This window comes from Notolepis coatsorum, assembly GCF_963971535.1.
Source record: "Notolepis coatsorum genome assembly, chromosome: 18".
NCBI lineage: Eukaryota > Metazoa > Chordata > Actinopteri > Aulopiformes > Paralepididae > Notolepis > Notolepis coatsorum.
The window spans coordinates 77,087,017-77,111,599 of record NC_140182.1 but is presented as its reverse complement, the minus strand read 5'-3'; the positions used below and the strand labels follow the sequence as shown (position 1 = coordinate 77,111,599).

General features: G+C 45.3%; 2 protein-coding genes across 3 annotated transcripts in view; one reads left to right on the top strand and one right to left on the bottom strand.

Moving 5' to 3' along the window:
- The window catches only part of LOC311245145 (leucine-rich repeat-containing protein 17-like), a 50,265-nt gene extending 36,667 nt beyond the window's left edge, over positions 1-13,598 (bottom strand). Inside the window, exons 1-3 of one of the 2 annotated variants that reach the window (XM_084334943.1) lie at positions 13,460-13,598; positions 2,896-3,078; positions 858-1,328 (exon numbers count right to left, since the gene is read on the bottom strand). In XM_084334943.1, coding sequence (XP_084191069.1) covers positions 858-1,328; positions 2,896-3,020 — 596 coding nt within the window. In that variant the 5' untranslated portion in view covers positions 3,021-3,078; positions 13,460-13,598. Of the gene's footprint in view, positions 1-857; positions 1,329-2,895; positions 3,151-13,459 lie in introns of both variants that reach the window. The other variant, XM_084334942.1, reaches the window with a different exon arrangement.
- Positions 1-24,583, top strand: part of fbxl13 (F-box and leucine-rich repeat protein 13) — a gene marked incomplete at both ends in the record, with an annotated part of 115,009 nt that overhangs the window by 69,970 nt on the left and 20,456 nt on the right. Inside the window, 4 exons of the mRNA XM_084335247.1 lie at positions 3,848-3,900; positions 9,748-9,848; positions 13,390-13,519; positions 14,120-14,218. Of these exons, the coding sequence (XP_084191373.1) occupies positions 3,848-3,900; positions 9,748-9,848; positions 13,390-13,519; positions 14,120-14,218 (383 nt within the window). The remainder of the gene's footprint in view (positions 1-3,847; positions 3,901-9,747; positions 9,849-13,389; positions 13,520-14,119; positions 14,219-24,583) is intronic.

Sequence of the window (24,583 nt, the reverse complement as noted above, 5' to 3'; positions counted from 1 at the left end):
GGTGACAGCATCTACTCAGACGGATCTATAGATCTTAAAAGTAGGGCAGCCAGTTCTGTGTCTCCACGGTAGCAAGCAGGGTGTGTGGCTTCGAGGTCGTTCGGCAGCTCGCTAACATAAACACTGATAAGGACTGAGAGAGAACTATGGAGAGTTTGACATCAATAGAACAGATGTTTAGTGTGTGTTAAAGGTGAACAGCAGTTGTCATAACAGCGTGTCACATAGCATCGAGAAGAGGGGCCTGGCCTGTCGTTGCTATGGCGAGAATAATATAATGTGAGTGTCTTCCGGGTGTAAGTTAGACTGAGCTACGACACACAGAGGAGAAGCGTTGATCAGAGACTTTGAAACGGCTCCCTCCTCCCCTCGCAAAGGGGGGGGGGGGGGCAGCAATGGAGAAGATGACACATCATCACTAGCAGATATGGTGGTTGGCTACGACAAGGCCCAGAACCATCGGACTAATGACAGGAGACGGAGAGACGAGAATTAAGACTGAACAATGACAATACAGAACTGGTTTACATCTGATGACGAGGCTAGGTTTATGATAAACATGATGGTCTGAGGAAAGAGATCCAGTTGCAGTGTAGTTTCTTATGACTATGGATGTACTATCAGGGGTTGCAATAAAACACAACGCACAACAGAGAGAGTCACAAAGGAGCCATGATGAGATGAGATTGGCTGATTGCCAGAATCCAACAATTTGCACTCTGGTTGGATGCCAAACTTCCTTTTCATTGTACTGCAATTGTACTGTATAATGACAATACATTTGATCGAATCTACTGAGACACCTCCATGTGTGGCTCACCTGAGGAATGAATAAATCACTTTTTAGAATCATTCACCTGGCGTGGCTTCCTAGGTTACGGTTGCTAGGGACCTGTAGGGTGCGCACGAGACTATCCAGGGGGCAGTGGCATTCCCAGGGGTTGTCGTAGAGACGTAGGTAGTGCAGGCTGGGCATGGGGATGACGGCCTCCTCGCTGAGCGTGCCCAGGCGGTTGTGCTGTAGCAGCAGGGTCCTGAGGCGTGTCAGGCCCTGGAAGGCCCCTTCCGCCACTATGGAGATCTGATTCTGCTGCAGGTCCAGACTCTTTAAATTCTCGAACCCGGCGAAGGCCCCGTCGTGAAGGACCCGTATCTGGTTGCGGGCCAGAAGGAGGTGGTCGGGCTCCTGGGACCAGGCGTCTGAGGCCGGGACGGAGGCGAGGAGGCGGTCCTGACAGTCCAGGAATACGGCCCTGGATTCTGTGGTCAGTGAGCAGTCGGATGCCACAAGCCTGGAGGGGCCTGCTCTGCTGTAGGGCTTGCTACCTCTTATGAGAGAGAGAGAGAGAGAGAGAGAGAGAGAGAGAGAGAGAGAGAGAGAGAGAGAGAGAGAGAGAGAGAGAGAGAGAGAGTTTTATTTGTCAACTTTCGTGGAAATTGATCTTTGGCTTCACCACGGTTGCCTATCAACACAAACACAGACAGAGCTTCAGGCACCTAATCAGCACCATGGTTAAAATGAAAATCTAAGAATTTATCAGAGCAATGGCATGTGGAATGAAACACCTCTTAGATATGTTTTGGGGGGCTAGGCGAAATGTTTTATTTTTTTTATCCCCTTTTTCTCCCATCCCAATTTCGTATTTCCAATTCTACCCTCCCCTGTCTCTTTTTTTTTTGGTCTTTTTCCCCCTCCTTTTTCCTCAGATTTTCTCCCATCCCAATGTTAGTCGTTATGCCAATTCCCAATCCCCTTCCTGGTCGCTGTGCACTTACCCCCCACAGTCGGTCTGGGAGAGTGGAGGCTATCACGTGCTTCCTCCGACACACGTCTAACCAATCAACCGCTTCTTTTCACCTGGCAGCGCGGACTCTCACTGAGAGGGCGTAGCGTGTGGAAGGATCACACTATCCCACTTAGATCCTATCCGCGCTTAGCAGGCGCCCCGACCGAACTGTAGGAGTCGCTGTTTACAACAACCCGGACCCACCCCGCCAGCTTCTCCCACCCTCTAATACTGCCAATTGTATTAGTGTGAACGGCCAGCCAAGCTGGTGACAACCCCGGAGCTGTGAGCTGGATTCGAACAGGCGAATCCAGCGTCTCCGGGGTTGGTGACGAACGCAATCTCCGCTACGCCACCTGACCGCTACCCTCCCCTGTCTTGAACGTTGCTAGACTATGCCTCCCACTGGTCGGCTGTAGTGAGGATAGAAGCCTTGCATCACGTGTCCCCTCCGGTACACGAGGAGGCAGCCTGTCGCATCTTTTCACCGCAACAGCTCAAACTCTCAGTGGCGAGGAGTAACGCGTGGGAGGCTCACGCTGCCCCCTACACTTCCTGTTTCCGCCGTACCGGCGTCACCCAACCGACCTGTAGGAGTCGCTGTCCACAACGTCCAATCCCCACCCACCGGCTTTCCCACCCTCTAACACTGCCAATTGTGTTAGTATGACGGCCGGCCAAGCCGGTAGCAACGTCGAGAGCTGGGCTCGATACCAGCATATCCTGCGTTAGTGGCGAGCGCCTTGCCCACTGCGCCAGTCAGCCGCCCTAGGGGCTAGGCGAAATCGATGGCGTATTCCAGATGGAAGTTTGTCAAACTCACTGTGAATTGGATGCAAAGGAACAGACAATATTTTCTGAGCCTTGTCCCTATTCCTTAGTACATATAACTCAGACAACTCTTTGTGGTTTCCCTATGACTTCACTGGCCAATGCCCATGTTAACGATCCTTGCCAGTTTGTTCTTATTCTTATTCTTACAATGACATGATTTCAGAAAAGAAACACTTTCATCAACAGGTTTCATACATGAAGTCACCGCAGTGCACAATCAACGGGATGAACAATACGTACATTTGGAGAAATATGCACCATGGAAAACTCCTACCTGTCTCTTTTGAGGCCCCGCCGGGTCCCTCTGAGCCCTCTGCCCCTGCCTTCTCTTTCCATCCGGGCAGATGGAACCAGCAGGAGAACCAGGAGGGTCACGAGGAGAGAGGAGGTTACACGCATCTTGAGCCCAGCTGGGATTGTCTTTCCAGTGGGCAGAACCGGAGTCAAGAGAGTGGCTCTTCGGAAATAGTTGGAAACAGAAGCCAAGGGTCACAGGTCAACAGTGTTATTGTTGGCGAGACACAGTTCCCTGCAGCGGGAGAAGAGAAGACAAAGTGTCTACATTATGCAGCCTAAAGGAGAGGCCGCTTCAGAGTGAATACAAACAAGAATGCTTTATTCTGCAGTCGTGTTTGTATTCTTTGGCAAAGATAACTGGACATTTCTGATTGAATCTAGATCTAGATTGTTAAATGATACATCAATTATATAGACAACATTATATTCTGACGACAACATTTTACAAACTCATTCTTCTTCAAGGGAATTGTAGTGTGTCAAAGTACGTATATCAGATAGTTCTAGGAGGTATACTGTCATGGATCCATGCAAAGTTAGGGCTTTTTACTATACAGTCATCCACAATATAGCCTATACGTGTTTGTTGATATACACACTGGTTATTATTAAATTCCTTGAAGCAGTGTAATTTTTGGCACCATGACCATTGTGTTAATGAAATGTCATATCACATTGTAATTTGTACTGGAACAAAAAACCAAGAAAGATATTGTGATATCCGATATGATATTTTGGCCATATCGCCAAGCCCTATCAAATTATTTGCTTTGTTACATTGTTCCCTAACCTCTCTCTCTCTCTCTCTCTCTCTCTCTCTCTCTCTCTCTCTCTCTCTCTCTCTCTCTCTCTCTCTCTCTCTCTCTCTCTCTCTCTCTCTCTCTCTCTCTCTCTCTCTCTCTCTCTCTCTCTCTCTCTCTCTCTCATAGGTGAATGCAGAAATCTACTGGAGCTAAACCTGTCTGAATGCTCCAATATCACTGTAAGTAAAACATTGTATAGACTGGTGACTATTCATTGAACATAATACAATCATGTAACCGTCTTAGAGGATGGGGCCTTTGTATCTTACAGTATGTAGTAATTTACTACTCTATCTTACCTGATGGGATCTCCTTCTAATAAGGCTATATTCCCTTGTTTCTGGTATACACTTACATCTAAAATATTACTATTTTGTAACCAAAGGTAAGCTAACAACTTCACTAGTAATTCATATTGCACTTTTCTTTCAGTCTAACTGTCCTTTTGTTTGGGTAGGTGTAGCATGTTATTAAATGGTGTATATTTTGTTTTGGAATGTAACCTTGGACTTTCTTTCATATAATCAAATTATGAGCACAGGTGTGAACTCCTAATAATGGGCCAAGGGGATGGCAGACCTGCCTTTAAAGGGGAGATGAAGCAGTGAACAATGTAATCCTAGTTTGTTTGTTGTGTACCTTGTGTAAGACAGGGTCCTATAATAAAATGTGAAATCCTGCTTATTTGTCTGAAAAATCAAATATAATTTCCCTGTTTTCGCCATGGGCGCTGCCATTTTGTTGCTGACATCATGGGGCTGGTTTGGTGTATACACTGCTGATTAGCTGCCTATAGTGAATGGGTCAGTCAGTAAATAAAATGTTGCCTACAAAACAACGGGACCGCGGTGGTTCTTTTTGTATTGCTCCTGGCTGTTCAAACTAATTTTACCGTGTGAAAGAGAGGAAAGTTGGTTAATTTCCACAAACTACCAGTGAAAAAAACAGTGTTGTTGGCACGTTGGCTCAGGCTGGCTGCACTCAGGCGGCGCGACCAGCCTGTTGGACAGGGAAGGAGGATCTGCAGCGAACATTTCATTGCCTCGGATTATGTTGTTGGGGGTGGGAGGTTTGTCCAGAAGACCACTAATCAGCTGAAGCCGGACGCGGTTCCCTCGGTCTTCGACAGACAGACCGGCCCAGGCAGTTCAGCGTCGCAGAGCATTCAGCCTGCTGGCTACCTAGCTCCACTTCAACCAGCCGAGTGTCGGGAGCTCCAGCAGCTTGTCGATGTGCTAATAGCCTGGAGCTAGCTACCGTTAGCTTGCCGAGGCTCCAGCACACCGACAAGCTGCTGGAGCCAGCTACCGTTAGCTTGCCGAGGCTCCAGCACACCGACAAGCTGCTGGAGCCAGCTACCGTTAGCTTGCCGAGGCTATTAGCACACCGACAAGCTGCTGGAGCCAGCTACCGTTAGCTTGCCGAGGCTATTAGCACACCGACAAGCTGCTGGAGCCAGCTACCGTTAGCTTGCAGAGGCTATTAGCACACCGACAAGCTGCTGGAGCCAGCTACCGTTAGCTTGCCGAGGCTATTAGCACACCGACAAGCTGCTGGAGCTAGCTACCGTTAGCTTGCCGAGGCTATTAGCACACCGACAACCTGCTGGAGCCAGCTACCGTTAGCTTGCCGAGGCTATTAGCACACCGACAAGCTGCTGGAGCCAGCTACCGTTAGCTTGCCGAGGCTATTAGCACACCGACAAGCTGCTGGAGCCAGCTACCGTTAGCTTGCCGAGGCTATTAGCACACCGACAAGCTGCTGGAGCTAGCTACCGTTAGCTTTCCGAGGCTATTAGCACACCGACAAGCTGCTGGAGCCAGCTACCATTAGCTTGCTGAGGCTATTAGCTAGCCAGCAGGCTGAATGCTCCGTGACGCTGGTTGAAGTGGAGCTAGGTAGCCAGCAGGCTGAATGCTCCGCGACGCTGAACTGCCTGGGCCGGTCTGTCTGTCGAAGACCGAGGGAACCGCGTCCGGCTTCAGCTGATTAGTGGTCTTCTGGACAAACCTCCCACCCCAACAACATAATCCGAGGCAATGAAGTGTTCGCTGCAGATCCTCCTTCCCTGTCCAACAGGCTGGTCGCGCCGCCTGAGTGCAGCCAGCCTGAGCCAACGTGCCAACAACACTGTTTTTTTCACTGGTAGTTTGTGGAAATTAACCAACTTTCCTCTCTTTCACACGGTAAAATTAGTTTGAACAGCCAGGAGCAATACAAAAAGAACCACCGCGGTCCCGTTGTTTTGTAGGCAACATTTTATTTACTGACTGACCCATTCACTATAGGCAGCTAACCAGCAGTGTATACACCAAACCAGCCCCATGACGTCAGCAACAAAATGGCTGCGCCCATAATGATAAATATGCTTCAAAAATGCACATAACAAATCGTTTTTTCTTAGAAACTGCTTATTTTTATAACGTGATTTTTTCTGTGGCTTATCTAAATACTAATGTTATGCTATGAATATGTATTTATCGCTATGCTTTAATTAATGAATGAATGAATGAAAACTTTATTTAACAGATTGCAGAATGGGTACAATACAGTACGGCTCAATCTAGTTCGTTGGTTGACTTTTTTGATTACATTGGATGCCATTTTGTCACAGGAAATATTTGCCTCTAGGATGGAACCCAGGTATGTAATTCATCTTTCCTTGTGACAATATTGTCACCCACTGTAACTGAGAAGCCGTTGGTCTTGCTGAGTTTGTTATTTGAACAGAAGAGAATGGACTCTGTTTTACCCAGGTCTAATGGGCTTGAACTATGACCTCTGCCAGTGGGTCTTGGACTTCCTGACGGGCAGACCCCAGGTGGTGAGAGCAGGCAACTGCACCTCCTCATCCATCACCCTCAACATAGGGGCCCCCCAGGGCTGTGTTCTGAGTCCCCTCCTCTACTCCCTGTACACACACGACTGTGTGGCTCAGCGGAGTAGCAATACAATCATCAAATTTGCTGACGACACAGTGGTGGTGGGCCTGATCTCTGCCAACGACGAGAGGGCCTACCTGGAAGAGGTCAAGGTCCTGGCGGGATGGTGCCAGGAAAACAGCCTCTCCCTGAACGTCAGCAAAACAAAGGAGATGATTGTGGACTTCAGGAGGTCGGGGGTCAAGGACTACAGCCCCCTCAGCATCGACGGGGCACTGGTTGAGAGAGTCAACAGCTTTAAGTACCTCGGAGCCTACATATCCGAGGACTTGACATGGACCACACACATTGACAGTGTTGTGAAGAAGGCACGACAATGCCTCTACTTCCTCAGGCGCCTAAGGAAGTTCCAAGTCAGTCAGAAGATCCTTAAGAACTTCTACTCATGTACAATAGAGAGCATCCTGACTGGCAACATCACCTCCTGCTGGTTTGGGAATAGCACTGCACAAGACCGAAGCAGACTACAAAGAGTGACACGTTCAGCCGAACGCACAATTGGAGGGGGGCTCCCCACCCTCCAGAACATTTACAACAAGCGTTGCAGGGGCAAGGCTAAGAGAATCATTAAAGACTCCAGTCACCCGAACAACTGCCTCTTTGAACTGCTGCGGTCAGGCAAGCGATACCGGAGTCTCAAGGCGAGCACAGAAAGACTCAGAAGAAGCTTCTATCCCCAGGCCATCAGGCTGCTAAACGAACAATGAACACTACACAACAACAACCATCAAACGCACATAGCACACACATCCACACGCACACACTCACTTTAAACAAACACACTGTAGCACCCACTCCACACACTTTATAGCACACACTCACTTTAAACAAACACACTGTAGCACCCACTCCCCACACTTTATATTTATTGATGAAGGATTGCACTACAACTCGTACACCTTACTGTAAATTGTACCTAAATTGTACCTCATCCCATTTCTGCTTTGCACTATATAGTACTGTACATTAGTAGCATAGTATTGTATATTATATGGTAACTCAGTTACGTCTATTCTGCATCGAACATTGTACATATGTCTATACTGAACACTGTGACCTCATTTTCTACTTCTAAATTACATGCTATACTATGTTATTTGATACTATCTTGTCTAGCACAGTCTCTGGAGCGTAACAGTAAGAAGCATTTTGTATGAAAGTATCCTGTACTTCTGTATGACAACTATTAAAGAAACTTGAAACTTGAACTTGAAACTAGTTTGTTATCAGCGAGCCAGGTGCAGATTCTGCCGAGTTCCGAGCTGAGGGTTTTTTCAACCTGTAACTTGTTCTTGTCAGAGACCAGCAGGGCTGAGTCATCCGCAAACAGGAACAAGTTGCAGTCACAAGCTGACGACATGTCATTTGCATAAATTAGGAACAGTAACGGTCCTAGTATGCTTCCTTGTGGAACACCACAGCTCACTGGGAGGGGGGGGGGGGGGGGATAGGGTATCGTTTACCTCCACCATCTGTTCTCTCCCCTCTAGGTAGGATTACATCCAGCTCACTGATAGACTATCAAAACCAATTGCTTTTAGCTTGTCAATCAGAATGGAGTGATTGACAGTGTCGAAGGCAGTGGCGTCATTTCAGTAAAAGCCAAGGTATGGCGAGGAGGGGGGTGAAGGGGGGGTGAAGGGGGGGTTTACCCCCCTTGGTGGATTTTTTTTGTCAAATCAGTTGTGCAATAGTCACTTTTGGTGAGTTGTTTCTATACAATTCAGTTATATGACATTTAGGTATGACACAGGACTACACAAGCATTTTTAGTATAGAAATGTGTCAACAGACTAAAGCAGGGAACCACAATATTTTGCATACGAATTATGCAGAATGTAATATCATAACTGTCTATTACTTTTCTTGCAATTGAGCCAATTTTCCTTAGGTACGGTTTTGAGGTGTGTGTTCAACAGAATGTAGTATCAAAAACACATTCACAAAAATGGGTTACTGAATGCTGAACTGCACTATTATAATCACTAAGCCAGACCTTACCTGTGTCCCTGTATCACTTGTCTCTGCTGCCCTTTGATTAAAAAACGTCCCTATGTCCATTTTCCTTTTCTTTTGGGCATATTTCAGTTAGTCACAGTAAAAGTCACCTAGTGAAAGTGAGATAATTGACAATATCAAAACATGCTAGGGCTGTACCGAATAGTTCGAAGCTTCGTTCATAATGTTGACATTCAAATTATAAATCAACATAAAAAAACGTAATAAAAAAAAAAAAAAAATCTTTACTTTTTTTTTTGCCAAGGTATGGCGAGTGCCATACCTTGCCATACCAAAATGACGCCCCTGGTCGAAGGCCTTTTGTAGGTCCAGCATGACCATGCCGCAGTATTTGCCCACGTCCGTCCACCTCTTGTTTGATGTGGTCGTTCAAATAGAGAAGGCATGTGTCAGTGGAGTGGGATGTTCTGAAGCCAGATTGTAATTTGTAGATTCGATTTTTTCCCGCAAGGTACTTTTCGACCTGTTCGTATACTATTTTTTCCATGACTTTCGAGATGGAGGTAAGATGCTGTGATTAGCTGGCTGAAGCCATGCAGATCGCAAAACCTACTGAAAGACTTGAAGACGGGTGCATCTTTTCGTTGCATATTCGTGTTCCAGTCTCCAATAAGTATTTTCTCTACATCCTCAACTCCAGCTAAACACCCGTCAAGTGTATCATGACTGTACACTGTACGCACTGATATTTACTCCGTAGCTTCATCATATATACTCCACATATTGACATGTTATACTGTATACTGCAATGCACTTTACTGCTACTTTGTACTCTGGTTAGATGTCAATTTAATTTAGTTAATCTAATATAATATAATGTGCCGGTATAAATGATAAAATGATACAGAATACAAAAACTGTATCCCTCTCTCAAAATACACCAGATTAAGTACTTGAAAAACCTCTTCAGATGGAAGCAAACCTTCTCATACATTTTACGAGATTATACATTCCACAAATTATAATATTATTATTGTACAGCCTTTAGTCAAAAGTTTGTATAGTTTAGATACTGTAGCTATGCATGGATTTGACTTTGCATCGCTGTACTTTTCACGTGGGCAGGATGAGATGGTGCAGAGAATGGTTGAGAGCTGCTCCATCCTACTCTACCTCAACCTGTCCTGCACTCCAGTGACCAATGAGACTCTGAGGCACCTGTCCAGGTAAACCTCTGTGTGGGAGAATGATTTGAAGTTAGACTTGATTCCAACCTCAATTCTGCACTCTGTAACTGTGGCTTGTGTGCATCAGTTCTGCACTCTGTAACTGTAAGGCTTGTGTGCATCAGTTCTGCACTCTGTAACTGTGAGGCTTGTGTGCATCAGTTCTGCACGCTGTAACTGTGAGGCTTGTGTGCATCAGTTCTGCACTCTGTAACTGTGAGGCTTGTGTGCATCAGTTCTGCACTCTGTAACTGTAAGGCTTGAGTGCATCAGTTCTGCACTCTGTAACTGTAAGGCTTGTGTGCATCAGTTCTGCACTCTGTAACTGTGAGGCTTGTGTGCATCAGTTCTGCACTCTGTAACTGTAAGGCTTGTGTGCATCAGTTCTGCACTCTGTAATTGTGAGGCTTGTGTGCATCAGTTCTGCACTCTGTAACTGTGAGGCTTGTGTGCATCAGTTCTGCACTCTGTAACTGTAAGGCTTGTGTGCATCAGTTCTGCACTCTGTAACTGTGAGGCTTGTGTGCATCAGTTCTGCACTCTGTAACTGTAAGGCTTGTGTGCATCAGTTCTGCACTCTGTAACTGTGAGGCTTGTGTGCATCAGTTCTGCACTCTGTAACTGTGAGGCTTGTGTGCATCAGTTCTGCACTCTGTAACTGTAAGGCTTGTGTGCATCAGTTCTGCACTCTGTAACTGTAAGGCTTGTGTGCATCAGTTCTGCACTCTGTAACTGTAAGGCTTGTGTGCATCAGTTCTGCACTCTGTAACTGTGAGGCTTGTGTGCATCAGTTCTGCACTCTGTAACTGTAAGGCTTGTGTGCATCAGTTCTGCACTCTGTAACTGTGAGGCTTGTGTGCATCAGTTCTGCACTCTGTAACTGTAAGGCTTGAGTGCATCAGTTCTGCACTCTGTAACTGTGAGGCTTGTGTGCATCAGTTCTGCACTCTGTAATTGTAAGGCTTGTGTGCATCAGTTCTGCACTCTGTAATTGTGAGGCTTGTGTGCATCAGTTCTGCACTCTGTAACTGTGAGGCTTGTGTGCATCAGTTCTGCACTCTGTAACTGTAAGGCTTGAGTGCATCAGTTCTGCACTCTGTAACTGTGAGGCTTGTGTGCATCAGTTCTGCACTCTGTAATTGTGAGGCTTGTGTGCATCAGTTCTGCACTCTGTAACTGTGAGGCTTGTGTGCATCAGTTCTGCACTCTGTAATTGTAAGGCTTGAGTGCATCAGTTCTGCACTCTGTAACTGTGAGGCTTGTGTGCATCAGTTCTGCACTCTGTAACTGTGAGGCTTGTGTGCATCAGTTCTGCACTCTGTAATTGTGAGGCTTGTGTGCATCAGTTCTGCACTCTGTAATTGTAAGGCTTGAGTGAATCAGTTCTGCACTCTGTAACTGTGAGGCTTGTGTGCATCAGTTCTGCACTCTGTAACTGTGAGGCTTGTGTGCATCAGTTCTGCACTCTGTAATTGTGAGGCTTGTGTGCATCAGTTCTGCACTCTGTAACTGTGAGGCTTGTGTGCATCAGTTCTGCACTCTGTAACTGTAAGGCTTGAGTGCATCAGTTCTGCACTCTGTAACTGTGAGGCTTGTGTGCATCAGTTCTGCACTCTGTAATTGTAAGGCTTGAGTGCATCAGTTCTGCACTCTGTAACTGTGAGGCTTGTGTGCATCAGTTCTGCACTCTGTAACTGTGAGGCTTGTGTGCATCAGTTCCCGCCCACTAAACGTGTCTGTTTGGTCCAAACGTCTTGTATGAGGCCCATTTCCACTGGCTCTCTGCCACCACATTACCAGAATCTCTTTTTCTCTCTCTCTTTCTCTATCTCTCTCTTTCTCTCTCACTCCAACTCTCTGTGTGTGTCTCTCTCTCTTTCTCTCTCTCTCGCTCTCTTTCTCTCTCGCTCTATTTCTCTCTCACTCCAACTCTCTCTCTCTCACACACAAGGAAAGATGTATGTTGCACACACAGGCCAGTGCCAGGCCAGGCCATATTTCATGTCAGAAAGCCTAGTGCGGTTCCGTTATGATTAAGAGGGAGCTGTATGGTACCATAAAAGAGCTGGAGTTCTTCACGGCTAAGCTTATCCAATTATCAATCCATATTTGGGATCATAAATACATTTGAACATATCCTCACCACCTCCAGGGTTTTCCCACTGACAATAACAATATTATGGGACTAGCTCATGGTTACCATTAACCCTTTCACTACCACATGGTTATACAGTTAACCTTCTGTAGTGTGGTAGTGAAAGGTTAACCATCTGTACTGTGGTAGTGACAGGGTTAACCTTTTGTAGTGTGGTAGTGAAATGTTATCTTTCTGTAGTGTGGTAGTGAAAGGTTATCCTTCTGTAGTGTGGTAGTGAAAGGTTAACCTTCTGTAGTGTGGTAGTGAAAGGGTTAACCTTCTGTAGTGTGGTAGTGAAAGGTTAACCTGTAGTGTGGTAGTGAAAGGTTAACCTTCTGTAGTGTGGTAGTGAAAGGTTAACCTTTTGTAGTGTGGTAGTGAAAGGTTAACCTTATGTAGTGTGGTAGTGAAAGGGTTAACCTTCTGTAGTGTGGTAGTGAAAGGTTAACCTGTAGTGTGGTAGTGAAAGGTTAACCTGTAGTGTGGTGGTGAAAGGGTTAACCTTCTGTAGTGTGGTAGTGAAAGGGTTAACCTTATGTAGTGTGGTAGTGAAAGGTTAACCTTCTGTAGTGTGGTAGTGAAAGGTTAACCGTCTGTAGTGTGGTAATGAAAGGTTAACCGTCTGTAGTGTGGTAATGAAAGGTTAACCTTATGTAGTGTGGTAGTGAAAGGTTAACCTTCTGTAGTGTGGTAGTGAAAGGTTACCCGTCTGTAGTGTGGTAGTGAAAGGTCATCCTTCTGTAGTGTGGTAGTGAAAGGGTTAACCTTCTGTAGTGTGGTAGTGAAAGGTTAACCTTCTGTAGTGTGGTAGTGAAAGGTTAACCTTATGTAGTGTGGTAGTGAAAGGTTACCCGTCTGTAGTGTGCTAGTGAAAGGTCATCCTTCTGTAGTGTGGTAGTGAAAGGGTTAACCTTCTGTAGTGTGGTAGTGAAAGGTTAACCTTCTGTAGTGTGGTAGTGAAAGGTTAACCTTATGTAGTATGGTAGTGAAAGGTTACCCGTCTGTAGTGTGCTAGTGAAAGGTCATCCTTCTGTAGTGTGGTAGTGAAAGGGTTACCCGTCTGTAGTGTGCTAGTGAAAGTGTGAACCTTCTGTAGTGTGGTAGTGAAAGCGTTAACCTTCTGTAGTGTGGTAGTGAAAGTGTTAACCTTCTGTAGTGTGGTAGTGAAAGGGTTAACCTTCTGTAGTGTGGTAGTGAAAGCGTTAACCTTCTGTAGTGTGGTAGTGAAAGCGTTAACCTTCTGTGGTGTGGTTGTGAAAGCGTTAACCTTATGTATTGTGGTAATGAAAGGGTTAACATGCTTCCTTGCCCCTCTCTACACTCTTCCCAATTAAGAATAACTTACGGAAAGTTTAAACACACACTACTATCTGTGTTGCGATCTACCCCTTGGTTTCGGTGCAGGAGCTGTGTGAACCTGCAGTATCTGAGCCTGGCCTACTGCCACAGGTTCACCGATAAGGGCTTACAGTACCTGGCCACAGGGAAGGGCTGCCACCGACTGGTCCACCTCAACCTCACCGGCTGCACTCAGGTCAGTTTACTTCTGTCCTCTTCTCTCGGCTGTACTCAGGTCACAGCTTTTCATGCATTGGCGAGGTAAGTCCGCAGGTCGGTCTCTTTGGCTGGGTTAAGCTTTGTAAGTCCTACCCACGTGGATGAGTATTCTCTTGTTTTTGGTTGTTCGCTGGTCCTCTCCTTTAATGCTGTCCGCTGTCAGATCCAAGGAAGAATGATCAGGGGTCTCTCTCTCTTGGCTGTGTGAGAGAGAGAGAGAGAGAGAGAGAGAGAGAGAGAGAGAGAGAGAGAGAGAGAGAGAGAGAGAGAGAGAGAGAGAGAGAGGCTGCAGCCAAGTGTGTGGTTTTGAATTACACTCCAACCTCAGACCCACCCACCCACCACGTGCAGCACTCTGCATCACGTCCCATCGTGCTACATCCACCTCCACATATTGAAACTGTAAACACACCCTTCCCCGTGTGTGTGTGTGTGTTTCCTCAGCTCCAGATGGTTTCACTCTGCTGGCAGTGATGGAGCTGAGGAATACTGAAGCCAGCTAGATGTTTTAGATTCCTGTCATACACACACTTACAATGCTCTCTCTCGCTCTCTCCCCCCCCTCTCTCTCCCCCAGATATCAGTGGACGGGTTCGGGTACGTTTCCACTGCGTGCCCCCTCCTCAAGGATGTCGTGATCAACGACATGACCACCCTCTCGGATGGCTGTATCATGGTATGCATGTTCTTTCCCCCCAACACGTGGTTCAGGTTCAACACAGGATGCCATCGGATGGCAGGGAGGATACAGGGGAGAATGTGGAACAGAGTTTTCATGTTTTCCACTTTGGGTGTGGCTTTCTGTTCACCCCCCTCCTCCCTCCATACCTTACCTTTTGTCTTCCTCACCTCCTCGACCAACCAGCCTTTGTTATTCACCCTCTCCACAGCCCCCACCCCTTTTCCCACAGCCCCCACCTCCCTTCCCAGAAAGCTTAAGAAGCTCACATAACTGAGAGGGGACTTCACTTCTCATGGCCAGAGAGACAACATCACATTAACATTTACTACACTTTTATCCAAAGCGACTTATTGATAGGTACTTTATTGATCCCCTTGGGGAAATTCCAGTGACATACACATACAGCTCATCGTCTCATTAACAACATCATATCACAATCATTACATTTTACAGTAACAACGGCACAAAATAAATTCAAACAGGCATGTACATTTGTTGACACATGTCGACTACAGAATGCCTGAGACACCATATGCGATTGTCGGCTGCAGCAACACCGGGGTGTCGTTACGCCAGGCGGGAGGGAGGGAGGAAAGATTGTCCAGAAACCACAGTTGCAGCAACGGGAGGGGCGGGGATTTATGACACTAACTACCGTCAGCTGGGGGATAGGACTTTGGTGATGAGACAGTCTTAGGCTCCCCCCTCCAGCACGCGTACTAGTCGGCTGCCGTCACCATCACGTGGGATAGGCGCCAGGCGTACACGCGGGAGGGGGGATTGGGTATAGGGATTGGGGGTGGGGGGGGAGCGCTTGCCACTCTTATCTCCCAGAGGGCCTTCGACTCCAGCAGCTCCCTGGTTCGACCTTGGTCCAGGAATTTGTTTTGGCTGAACTGACTGGCAACATTTATCCCAGCCACGTCACTTTAAATTTGATTTGAGTAGAGTGAAATATAACTCTATTGATTTGAGTGGAGTGAGTTTTTTTTCTTTTTTTATATATATATTTTTGCACAAATCTTCCAAACATTCACAAGACATCTTTCCACAGCATAATATGCAACATCCAAGATTTGTCTTTTTCTTTTTCGTAATAACATACAAAACATACAAAAGACTCATACAAACATATTAAAAACTGACATGGAAATTAAAAAAGCACTTACAAAAAAAAGAAAAACATTACTATACATTGTGCATATATACCCCTGATGCATATACGTTACATGTAGACCGATCTACCTGCGAGCAGGTATGTGCTGCATCTTCTATCGGGATGCCATCTTTCTCAATAGTGCATGTGAGAGGATGTGTCTCAGATATATGTAGGTGTGCGTGAGAACATGTATGAATGTGTGTCTCAGATATGTGTATGTGGGTACGTGTCTCACGGAAGTATGTGTGTATGTCTCATACGTGTGTGTGTGTGCATCTCTCAGATACGTGACTGTGATCCTACCTTTTGTGTGTGTCTCGTATCCATGTACGTCTCTGCCACATGTGTGAGTGTATATCTCAGGTGTGTATATGTATGTGCGTCTCAGCTATGTATGTGTGTGTGTCCCATATGTATGTGTATATCCCCTATATGTGTAAGTGAGAGCTTATGCTTCAGATATGTGTATAAGTACGTGTGTGTATGCCTGCTTCCTACATGTGAGTATATAATAATAATAATAATAATACTTCGTTTTATATAGCGCCTTTCAAAGGACCCAAGGTCGCTTTACATAAGGGGGGGGGGGGGGGGGAGATAACAAGTCAACAAACATAGTGGACAGACACAACACATACATATAAAGTGAGAAAGTTAGGGGTTGAAGGCCAGGTTGAAGAGGTGGGTTTTGAGCAGTTTTTTAAATGAGTCCAGAGTTGGGGTGGTGCGGAGTTCTGCGGGGAGGGAGTTCCAGAGGGTGGGAGCTGCCACACTGAAAGCTCTGTCCCCGAACGTCCGCAGTCTGGTTCGGGGGATGGAGAGCTGACCAGTGTCCGTGGATCGCAGGGACCGTGACTGAGTGTAGGGGTGGAGGAGGTCGGTGAGGTACTGAGGTGCCAGGGCGTGAAGGGATTTGTAGGTGAGCAGGAGGGTTTTGTAGGTGATGCAGGATTTGATGGGGAGCCAGTGGAGCTGGATGAGGATATGCGTGTATGTGTGCCTCTGGCATGTATATCCCAGCCATGTGCATATGAGTGTGTGTAATTCAGTTATGTACACATACAAGTATGTGTGTCCTAGACATGCGTATGCGGCTAGATATGCGCATGTGAGAGTGTGATAGAGAAAGTGGCCATTCCATAGATACACCATCCGGACATACAATCTATGCATATACATACATAATACAATATAAAGTATAGGTACCATCAGGTCAGATCCCATTTTTCACCTTCATCATTGATAATACTGAAACCCCACCTTAATCATTCGTCCCCAGACCGTTCAGTCAGGTGTAGAAAACTGTCCCATACCTCAGCAAAGATATCCTCTCTCCCTGCGACTCTATATGTTACCCTTTCATATGATGCTGTCCGGAACATCAGTTCCATCCATTCTTTAAAAGTAATATCAATGGGCAATTCTACACCCTGATATCACGGGGGACCCTGATGGAAACAAGACAAACGTCTTTCTCAGGTCTGCATCCCCTTAACAATTGTGTGTATTGAGCCGTACTGTATTGTACCCATTCTGCAATCTGTTAAATAAAGTTTTCATTCATTCATTCATGGCCATTCTATACCACATTCCCTGGTATTTAGGCAGTTTAATCTCTTTCGGTACTATACCCAAAACACATGCCATTGGGGAGTTATTCACCTTTACATTCAAAACTTTACTTAGGAATATCACAATTTGATCCCACATTTTCCGGACTTTCTCACATTCGTATAACATATGTAGTAAAGTGCCTGTCTCCTTCTCACATCTCCAGCAGATGTCACTGTCCCTTAATTTTAGTCTGGCCAGTTTACTAGGCGTCCAATAGCTTCTGTTTAAAACTTTGTAAAAGATAAGTTGTGATTGTGCCTCCCGCGAGAATTTACCCCATTTGGACACCAGCTTCTCCCATATTTCCTCTGTAATATCCTCACGTACATCGTTCTCCCAGCTCAACCTCAGACCCGCCAACTTGGGTGCATTGTGTTCCCTTATAACATCATAGAATCTTGACGCACCGCCTTTCCTACGCCATCCTTTATAAAATATTTCTTGAATTGCAGTAATCGGGCCACATTTTGGCCCTCCCATTGATGACGATATACAATGTCTAATCTGCAGGAATCTATAGAAGTTTTTATTATCTATACCAAAGTCCTTTCTAATATCCTCAAAAGGTAATACCCCATCTTCCCCGGCTATATCACCTAGTACATGTATCCCCCTTTTAATCCAGTCCTCCTATATGACTGATTTCTTACCAATCTTTAGTTTTTTATTATACCATATAGAGGCTCTTGTAGTTAGATATGGGCTATCACTAGTCAGCCTGTGCGACTGATTCCAAGTTTCCCTGGCAAACGCCATTAGAGGGTTCTTAAAAGGTATAGGTCTGTCTGATTGTGTCAGGAAGGATTCCAGAGATGAGGGATATACCATTTCCTCCTCCATCTTGACCCAAGCAGGTGCCTCCTCAGTCGAGTGATTCAATTTGGAGAGCTGGGAGAGTGAGAATGCGTAGTGATACCAGTCTAGCTTAGGCAGGGATAAGCCGCCATCTTCCTTTGCTGCATACATTTTGGCCCGATCAAATAGTGGCCTTTTGCCCCCCCACAAATATACATTAATTATCTTGTCATACTGTTTGAGTAACTGAGTCGAGAGGGTCAGCGGCAGCATATATAGGATATAATTTAATTTGGGAGCCAATATAAGTTTGACTAAGTTTACCTTCCCAAGGAGGGACATATTCATCTTGGCCCAATTCTGGGTCAGAGCACTAACGTGTTCGATTATAGGGGCAATATTGGCTTGTACTATCTCTTTCAGACCTGGGATCAGCTTTATTCCTAGATATATCAACCCTGACGGCATCCACCTGAACTGCCATCCCCTCCTAATAGCAGAGGGACAGCACTTAGAGAGAGGCATTGCTTCTGACTTGCTCCAGTTGATTGTGTATCCAGATATTTCTGAGAAGGACTCGATAACAGTTCCAATGACCCCAGCTGCTGTTTGGGGATTGCTGGATACCAATAAGATATCATCCGCATATAAAAATAGTTTATGTTCCACCTGTCCCGCTATTACCCCTTTGATGTCTTGATTAGTCCTTAGTGCGATAGCAAGTGGTTCGAGGAAAAGCGCGAACATTTGGGGAGAAAGCGGAGAACCTTGCCTCGTCCCCCGTCCTAGGTTAAAGGGCGAGGATACGATCCCGTTAGTCAAGACAGAGGCCATCGGATTTGTGTACAACAGCTTTACCCACCCAGTAAACGATGGTCCGAATCCGAAGCGATCTAGCGTGTGAAACAAAAATGCAAACTCCACCTTATCAAAGGCCTTTTCGGCATCCAATGAGAAGGCCACTGTAGGCTCTACATCATTCCTAACCTTCCACATTATGTGTAGGAGTCTGCGAATATTATCAGCTGAGTTTCTCCCCTTCACGAAACCCACTTGGTCTGAGTGTACCAAACTTGGTAGTACATCTTCTATTCTATTTGCTAGTATTTTTGCTAATACTTTTTCTTCCAAATTGCTCAGGGATATAGGCCTATAGTTCCCACAGTATTGAGGGTCTTTGCCCTTTTTCTGTAGTAACGTAATAGTGGCCGATCTCAAGCTAGTGGGCAAGCTCCCTTTTAACAGTGAATCTTGATATACTTTCAATAGTCTTGGAGAAATTATATCACTGAATTGTTTGTAGAAATCGGGAGTAAACCCATCGTCTCCTGGCGCTTTACCTAATTTAAGGCTATTGATTGCCGCGTGTAATTCCTCTATCGAGACCTCCCCCTCCATTGACTTCATTTGTTGTTTCGATAACGATGGTAATTCAATCTTGTTGAAGAACGCGTCCATTTTTACCTGATCCACCGCCGCCTGTGGGGTATATAAATCCTGGTAAAAGCACCTGAAAACATTGTTAATTTCCTTTTTGTCTGTAATAATTTCGTCATCCTTATTATAAATTGAGGATATAATATTTTGATTTTGCATTTGTTTAACCCAATTCGCTAGTATTTTACCCGCTCTCTCCCCTTGTTCATAATATCTTTGGTTGGTCCTAAATAAAGCATATTCAGCCTTTTTTTGGTATATGTTGTTCAATTCATATTTGGATTTGTTCAGATTTCTCCACGTTTCTGGGTCTGGTCTCTGGCTGTGCTGTTTCGAGAGTGCTTTAATTTCTTTGTCCAATGCTGTCATTTTCTGTTTCTCTGCCCTTTTTAGTATTGCACTGTATTGTATGAGTCGTCCTCTCATGTATGCTTTACATGTGTCCCACATTATGCCACTATCATCTATTGACCCTTCATTAAGTTCCCAGAATTCCTTAAATACAGTTCTAATGTATGCACATGACACTTCGTCATTCAACATTAGGTTATTAAATCACCATCTCAGGGACCGCTGCCTCTCCTCTATGGATGCGATTACCAACTCAACTGGAGCATGATCAGATATTACAATGTTCCCTATCCTACTATCTGCTATTTGTTCTACCAGCGTGCTAGAGATCAGGAAATAGTCTATTCTAGAGTATGAGGCATGTGGGTGAGAGTAAAATGTGTAGTCTCTTTCCTGTGGGTTCAGAACCCTCCAGATATCCACTAGGCCCAATTCATCTATCAGTACACCGACCGCCAGTCTCCCTGCGTTGTCAGCGGTCATGGGTTGAGATGATTTGTCCAGCAAGGTGTCTCCAACCAGGTTGAAGTCCCCCCCTATGATTACGTTGCTATTCCCTATCTTCCTAATCACCTCACACACTTCATGAAAAAAGTATGAGGACGACACGTTGGGTGCATATATATTAGCTAATGTAGTTCTCTGTCCCTCCAAATCTGCATCCAATATAACCCATCTCCCCTCATCATGCGAGAAACTGTTGTGCACCTTAACGTCTATGTTTTTTCTCACTAATATTGCCACCCCCCTCTTCCTAGAAGAGAACGTACTATAGAATATTTGTCCCACCCAGTCCCTCTTAAGCTTGGCCGACTCTTCCTCATTCAGGTGTGATTCTTGAGTTAGTGCAATATCCGTATTTTTTTGTTTCAAGAACGTCAGTACTTTTTTTCTCTTAATGGGATGATGACATCCGTCTATATTCCACGATACTATTTTAATCAGCCCCATATCCCTTGTAATGTATCTCCCCTGTGCAATCCAGCATGTAATGCTTCTATGTCTGGGGCGCTATATCCCATATTTCCATATCTAGGACCTGAGACTGTGATGATATATATACAACAACATAGTATGATGAAATAAAAAGGAACATATAAAAACATAAATACATTCCCCCCCCCCACATTTACCCAAGCTACGTTCGATAGGACCCCAGATAGAACAATTGTACCGAGGGTGAGATCGATACTCACCCGTGCACTTTGGTCCCCCTCGTCTACCAGAGGAGTGCATTTGGCACAAGGCAGGTTGCCCAAAACTGTGCCCCTACTATTTTGTATACCCTAATGTAACGTATGGCTCACACTGTAGTCTATATACAGTGTGATCAACTCAACTGAACTTATCAAGATGGTGATGTTTTTTTCTTTTCCAACAATTAACATTTGTATATCCCCTAGATATATATTGGTACATTGCAATTTCTATGTCATAGCCATATTGGACTGTGGTTCATTTCGCCATCCCTTTTTTATCTATCCAGGGTATTTCCCTTCCCACGCTTATAGCATATTTTTCTATTTAGTGCACTCTATTTTCACTTCAAGTTTTCTTTTTTCTTTTTTAATATATTGGCACTTTGTGATGTTCGTTACTCTACGACGATGCCCCTGAGACTTATCTGTATCCACGTGTTTCTTGACCATTATCTTAATTGTCCGCCTCCGACTGTCCCCGTCTGAATCCCTGGAGTTTCTCCCGGTACCCGTGATGCTCATTGCCCTGCTGTGCGGGACCTCCATTCTCCGTCGCCTGTATGTCGCCTCCCGGTCCCCGTTGTCTTCCCACTGTCTGCCAGGTAGACAGCCGCAGTATCTCCTCTCGATCTGGGTCGGCAGGAGGGTTCACCACGGTGATCTGGTATCCACGTCTTGCCATATCCGCCGTCGCCTCCGCTGCGTTCTGGTATAGGCGGGTGCCATCTTCGTAAAAGACCCTCATTTTCGCAGGATACGGTGTCTGGAACTTGAGATTCTTCTCCTTCATTATTCTCTTGGCTTCGGCATATTCTCCGCGCTTCTTCAGGATTTCAGTGGGGAAATCATGGTCAACATAGAAGCGTTCATTGCCACATGAGACGTTTTTCTTCTGCCACATCCGGCGTATTATCTCTTCCTTCATTTTGTAGCTCCCAAACTTAACCACGATTGACCGTGGCTTCAGCTGCGGGTTGTTAGGCCTTGGGGCTAATGCCCGGTGTGCTCGTTCGATACGAAGGTCCATGTCATGAGGCAGGCCAAGTGCGTCCTTAAACAGGCTGTCTAGAAATCCGTGCATGTCTTTTCCCTCTTTCTCCTCTGGGATACCGTAGACCCGTAGGTTCTCCCTCCTCGTTCTGCCCTCCTGGTCGAGCAGTTTAGCTTCCACGTCAGCCTGCCTCTGCATTAGCTTCTTGATTAAAACCGTTGCCGCATCAAGCACATTTTCATTTTCTCCGATTCTCCCCTCCGCTTCACCGAGTCTGTTGTTCATTTTGTTCATCTCATTTTTTTTTTTTTTTTAACTTAAATTTTTTATTAACAGTTTTTAGACAGACAGCACTTACAAAAAATAAAGAATAAAAAATAAAGAAACTAGCATCACAATAAAAACAAAAAGAAAAAACAGTGCACATAAATATTTACATGGGTATCATGGTTAGTTGTCTGGTTCCCCTACTGTTGTTTTCTAGGTATTTGATACAAAGGCTGATTGTGTATCTCCCTTAAACAGGCATAAACAGGTAATTCCTACTCAAAGATGATAAATGCTGACTAAGGCTTGTATGTGTGATCTGGGTCCAGAGACCCTCCTTGAGCTTCTTTCTTCCCTTATCCTTCGTCCTTTCTTTTTTTTTCTCTTGTTTATTAACTTTCACTTTGCCTTTTGGTTCACCCATACACAAACCACATCATCCCTGAATATTTAATATCACACCGTTAAACAGACATAAATAATAAGGTATAAAAGCATTCAGCAATTGTAATATCCCAAAAACAAAATAGAAAATACTAACTAAAGCACAGGTGTGTGACATGGGTTCATAGACCCTCCTTGGACATCTTTCCTCCTTTACCCTTCGCCCTCTTGTGTTGCATTTGGTTCTTCCTCTGTGATGTCGTTCTCGTTCCTTTTATAATCCTCCCACTTTCCCCATCTTTCCCCAAATTTCTCTTCCTGTAACCTCAGCATGTGTGTTATCCTTTCCATATCCTGTATTTCTTCCACTATTCCTACCCATTTTGCTATTGTCGGTGGGTCTTCCTTGTACCACAGTCTCGTTATTGCTTTTCTGGCCGCTATCAACATTATCTTTATTAAATATTTGTCCCCCCCTTGTCTTCATCTCATTTTTAATTTCCCGAAATTGACGCTCATTGTCTCTTCTGAACTCTTTGAGCTCCTTGTAGATGTTCATCAGCGTGGCCTCTCGCTCAGAGTCATCTTCGCCATCTTTTTCTCCCGTTGTATTGCCATTCTCTGCCATTCCGTCGTCTTTTTCAGTTGTTCGCCCTACGTCTTGTGATAGCCCCTTCTTTCATCCCTATTAAATATATACCCTGGTGTTGTCAATAAATGTTTTTCGGGGCTATAGCATTTTGCTGTCGGGTAGCTCGTGAGTTAGGCTGCCATGTTCTTCCGCGGTCAAACCGGAAGTCGAGTGGAGTGAGTTTGAACAACTCCGTCCAAATGACTGAATGCATTAGTCCAAGTGTCCAAGTGTCTTAATCAGTTCATTTTGGTAGGTCCTGTGCGCGGTAAACAGATCCAAAATCTTCTTATTGCAGTCCAAAAGCTTTGATAATCCAAAAATGACCACGTCTTCAAGTTGGTAGCCCGATTATGATGTCCCAAGAGGCAGAGAGGGTTAGCCTTATTCTGCTTCTTGACGAAAATATGCAATCCACTGATTAGATCCATTTCAAGTTGATTTGAGTATAGTCCGGCAACCGGCACGAAGCACAGAGCATAGCAGCGTCGGGCTTCATGGAGCAGTAGAGGCGGCGGTAGGAACGGCCTTGAGGAGCCTGGGGTGAGGAGAGAAATGCGACTGGGAAGGGCTGGGAAAAGTTGTGTACAACAAGTCAGCAGGAAAGATACAACTCTGGCAGCTAAGGGTCAGTGAGATTGTTCGTCAAACAGTGTCGAACCTGAGTGCTACAGACTTGAGTGCATATTAGCAGGCATGCGTTGTTCATGGGACGGGGTAGCACGGTGTGCAAGCTCACTGAGTATTAAAGATTTGAGCAGAAGCGCGTGCACGCACATGCATGGTTGTGCGCGCATGCGCGTGCACTCAAGAATGCGCTGCGCTCGACTCGGCTCGTCTGTTTACCTGCCTCCCGGCGCTACCTCGCATTATCATAACAATAGCCGCTAGGCCGGTGTCTTCAACCACGTCTGGACTCTTTGTGATGTAAATATGGAATGTCCCAAGTTGCTGCTGTTTACAGAGTGTATTGTTGTCCAAAGGTGAATGATGTATGAGGACGTGTCTCACCGTTTGGAATTGACAACTGTTTTGATTTAACCCTTCATTCACCATCATTCACCTTTGGACAACAATACACTCTGTAAACAGCAGCAACTTGGGACATTCCATATTTACATCACAAACTTTGGGACTGAGTAGATAATTAATTAATCTTCTCTTTATTTTTATTATTTATATTAAAACTGAATCAAACCATAAACAAGGTTGCCTGTTGGGATGTTAGATCCTAATGTGAAAAACTGATTTTATATGTCTGCACTTTATATGCTCATTTTATGCCTGTCTTTCTTCTGTTGTGAAGCACTTTGAGCTGCAGTTTCTGTATGAAAGGCTATACAAACAAAGTGTATTATTATTATTATGTGCGCGATGGAACATATGCGCATGCGCGCGGGGCCGCGCGTGCGCGCGCCCGTGCGCGCGGCGTCATTATCCTGCGTGCCGGCTCAGTCCATATTAACAACGCACCACTGCATATTAGCATAGTAGGTAGTAATAGGTTAGGTAGATCCCTTAGTAGGAGAGG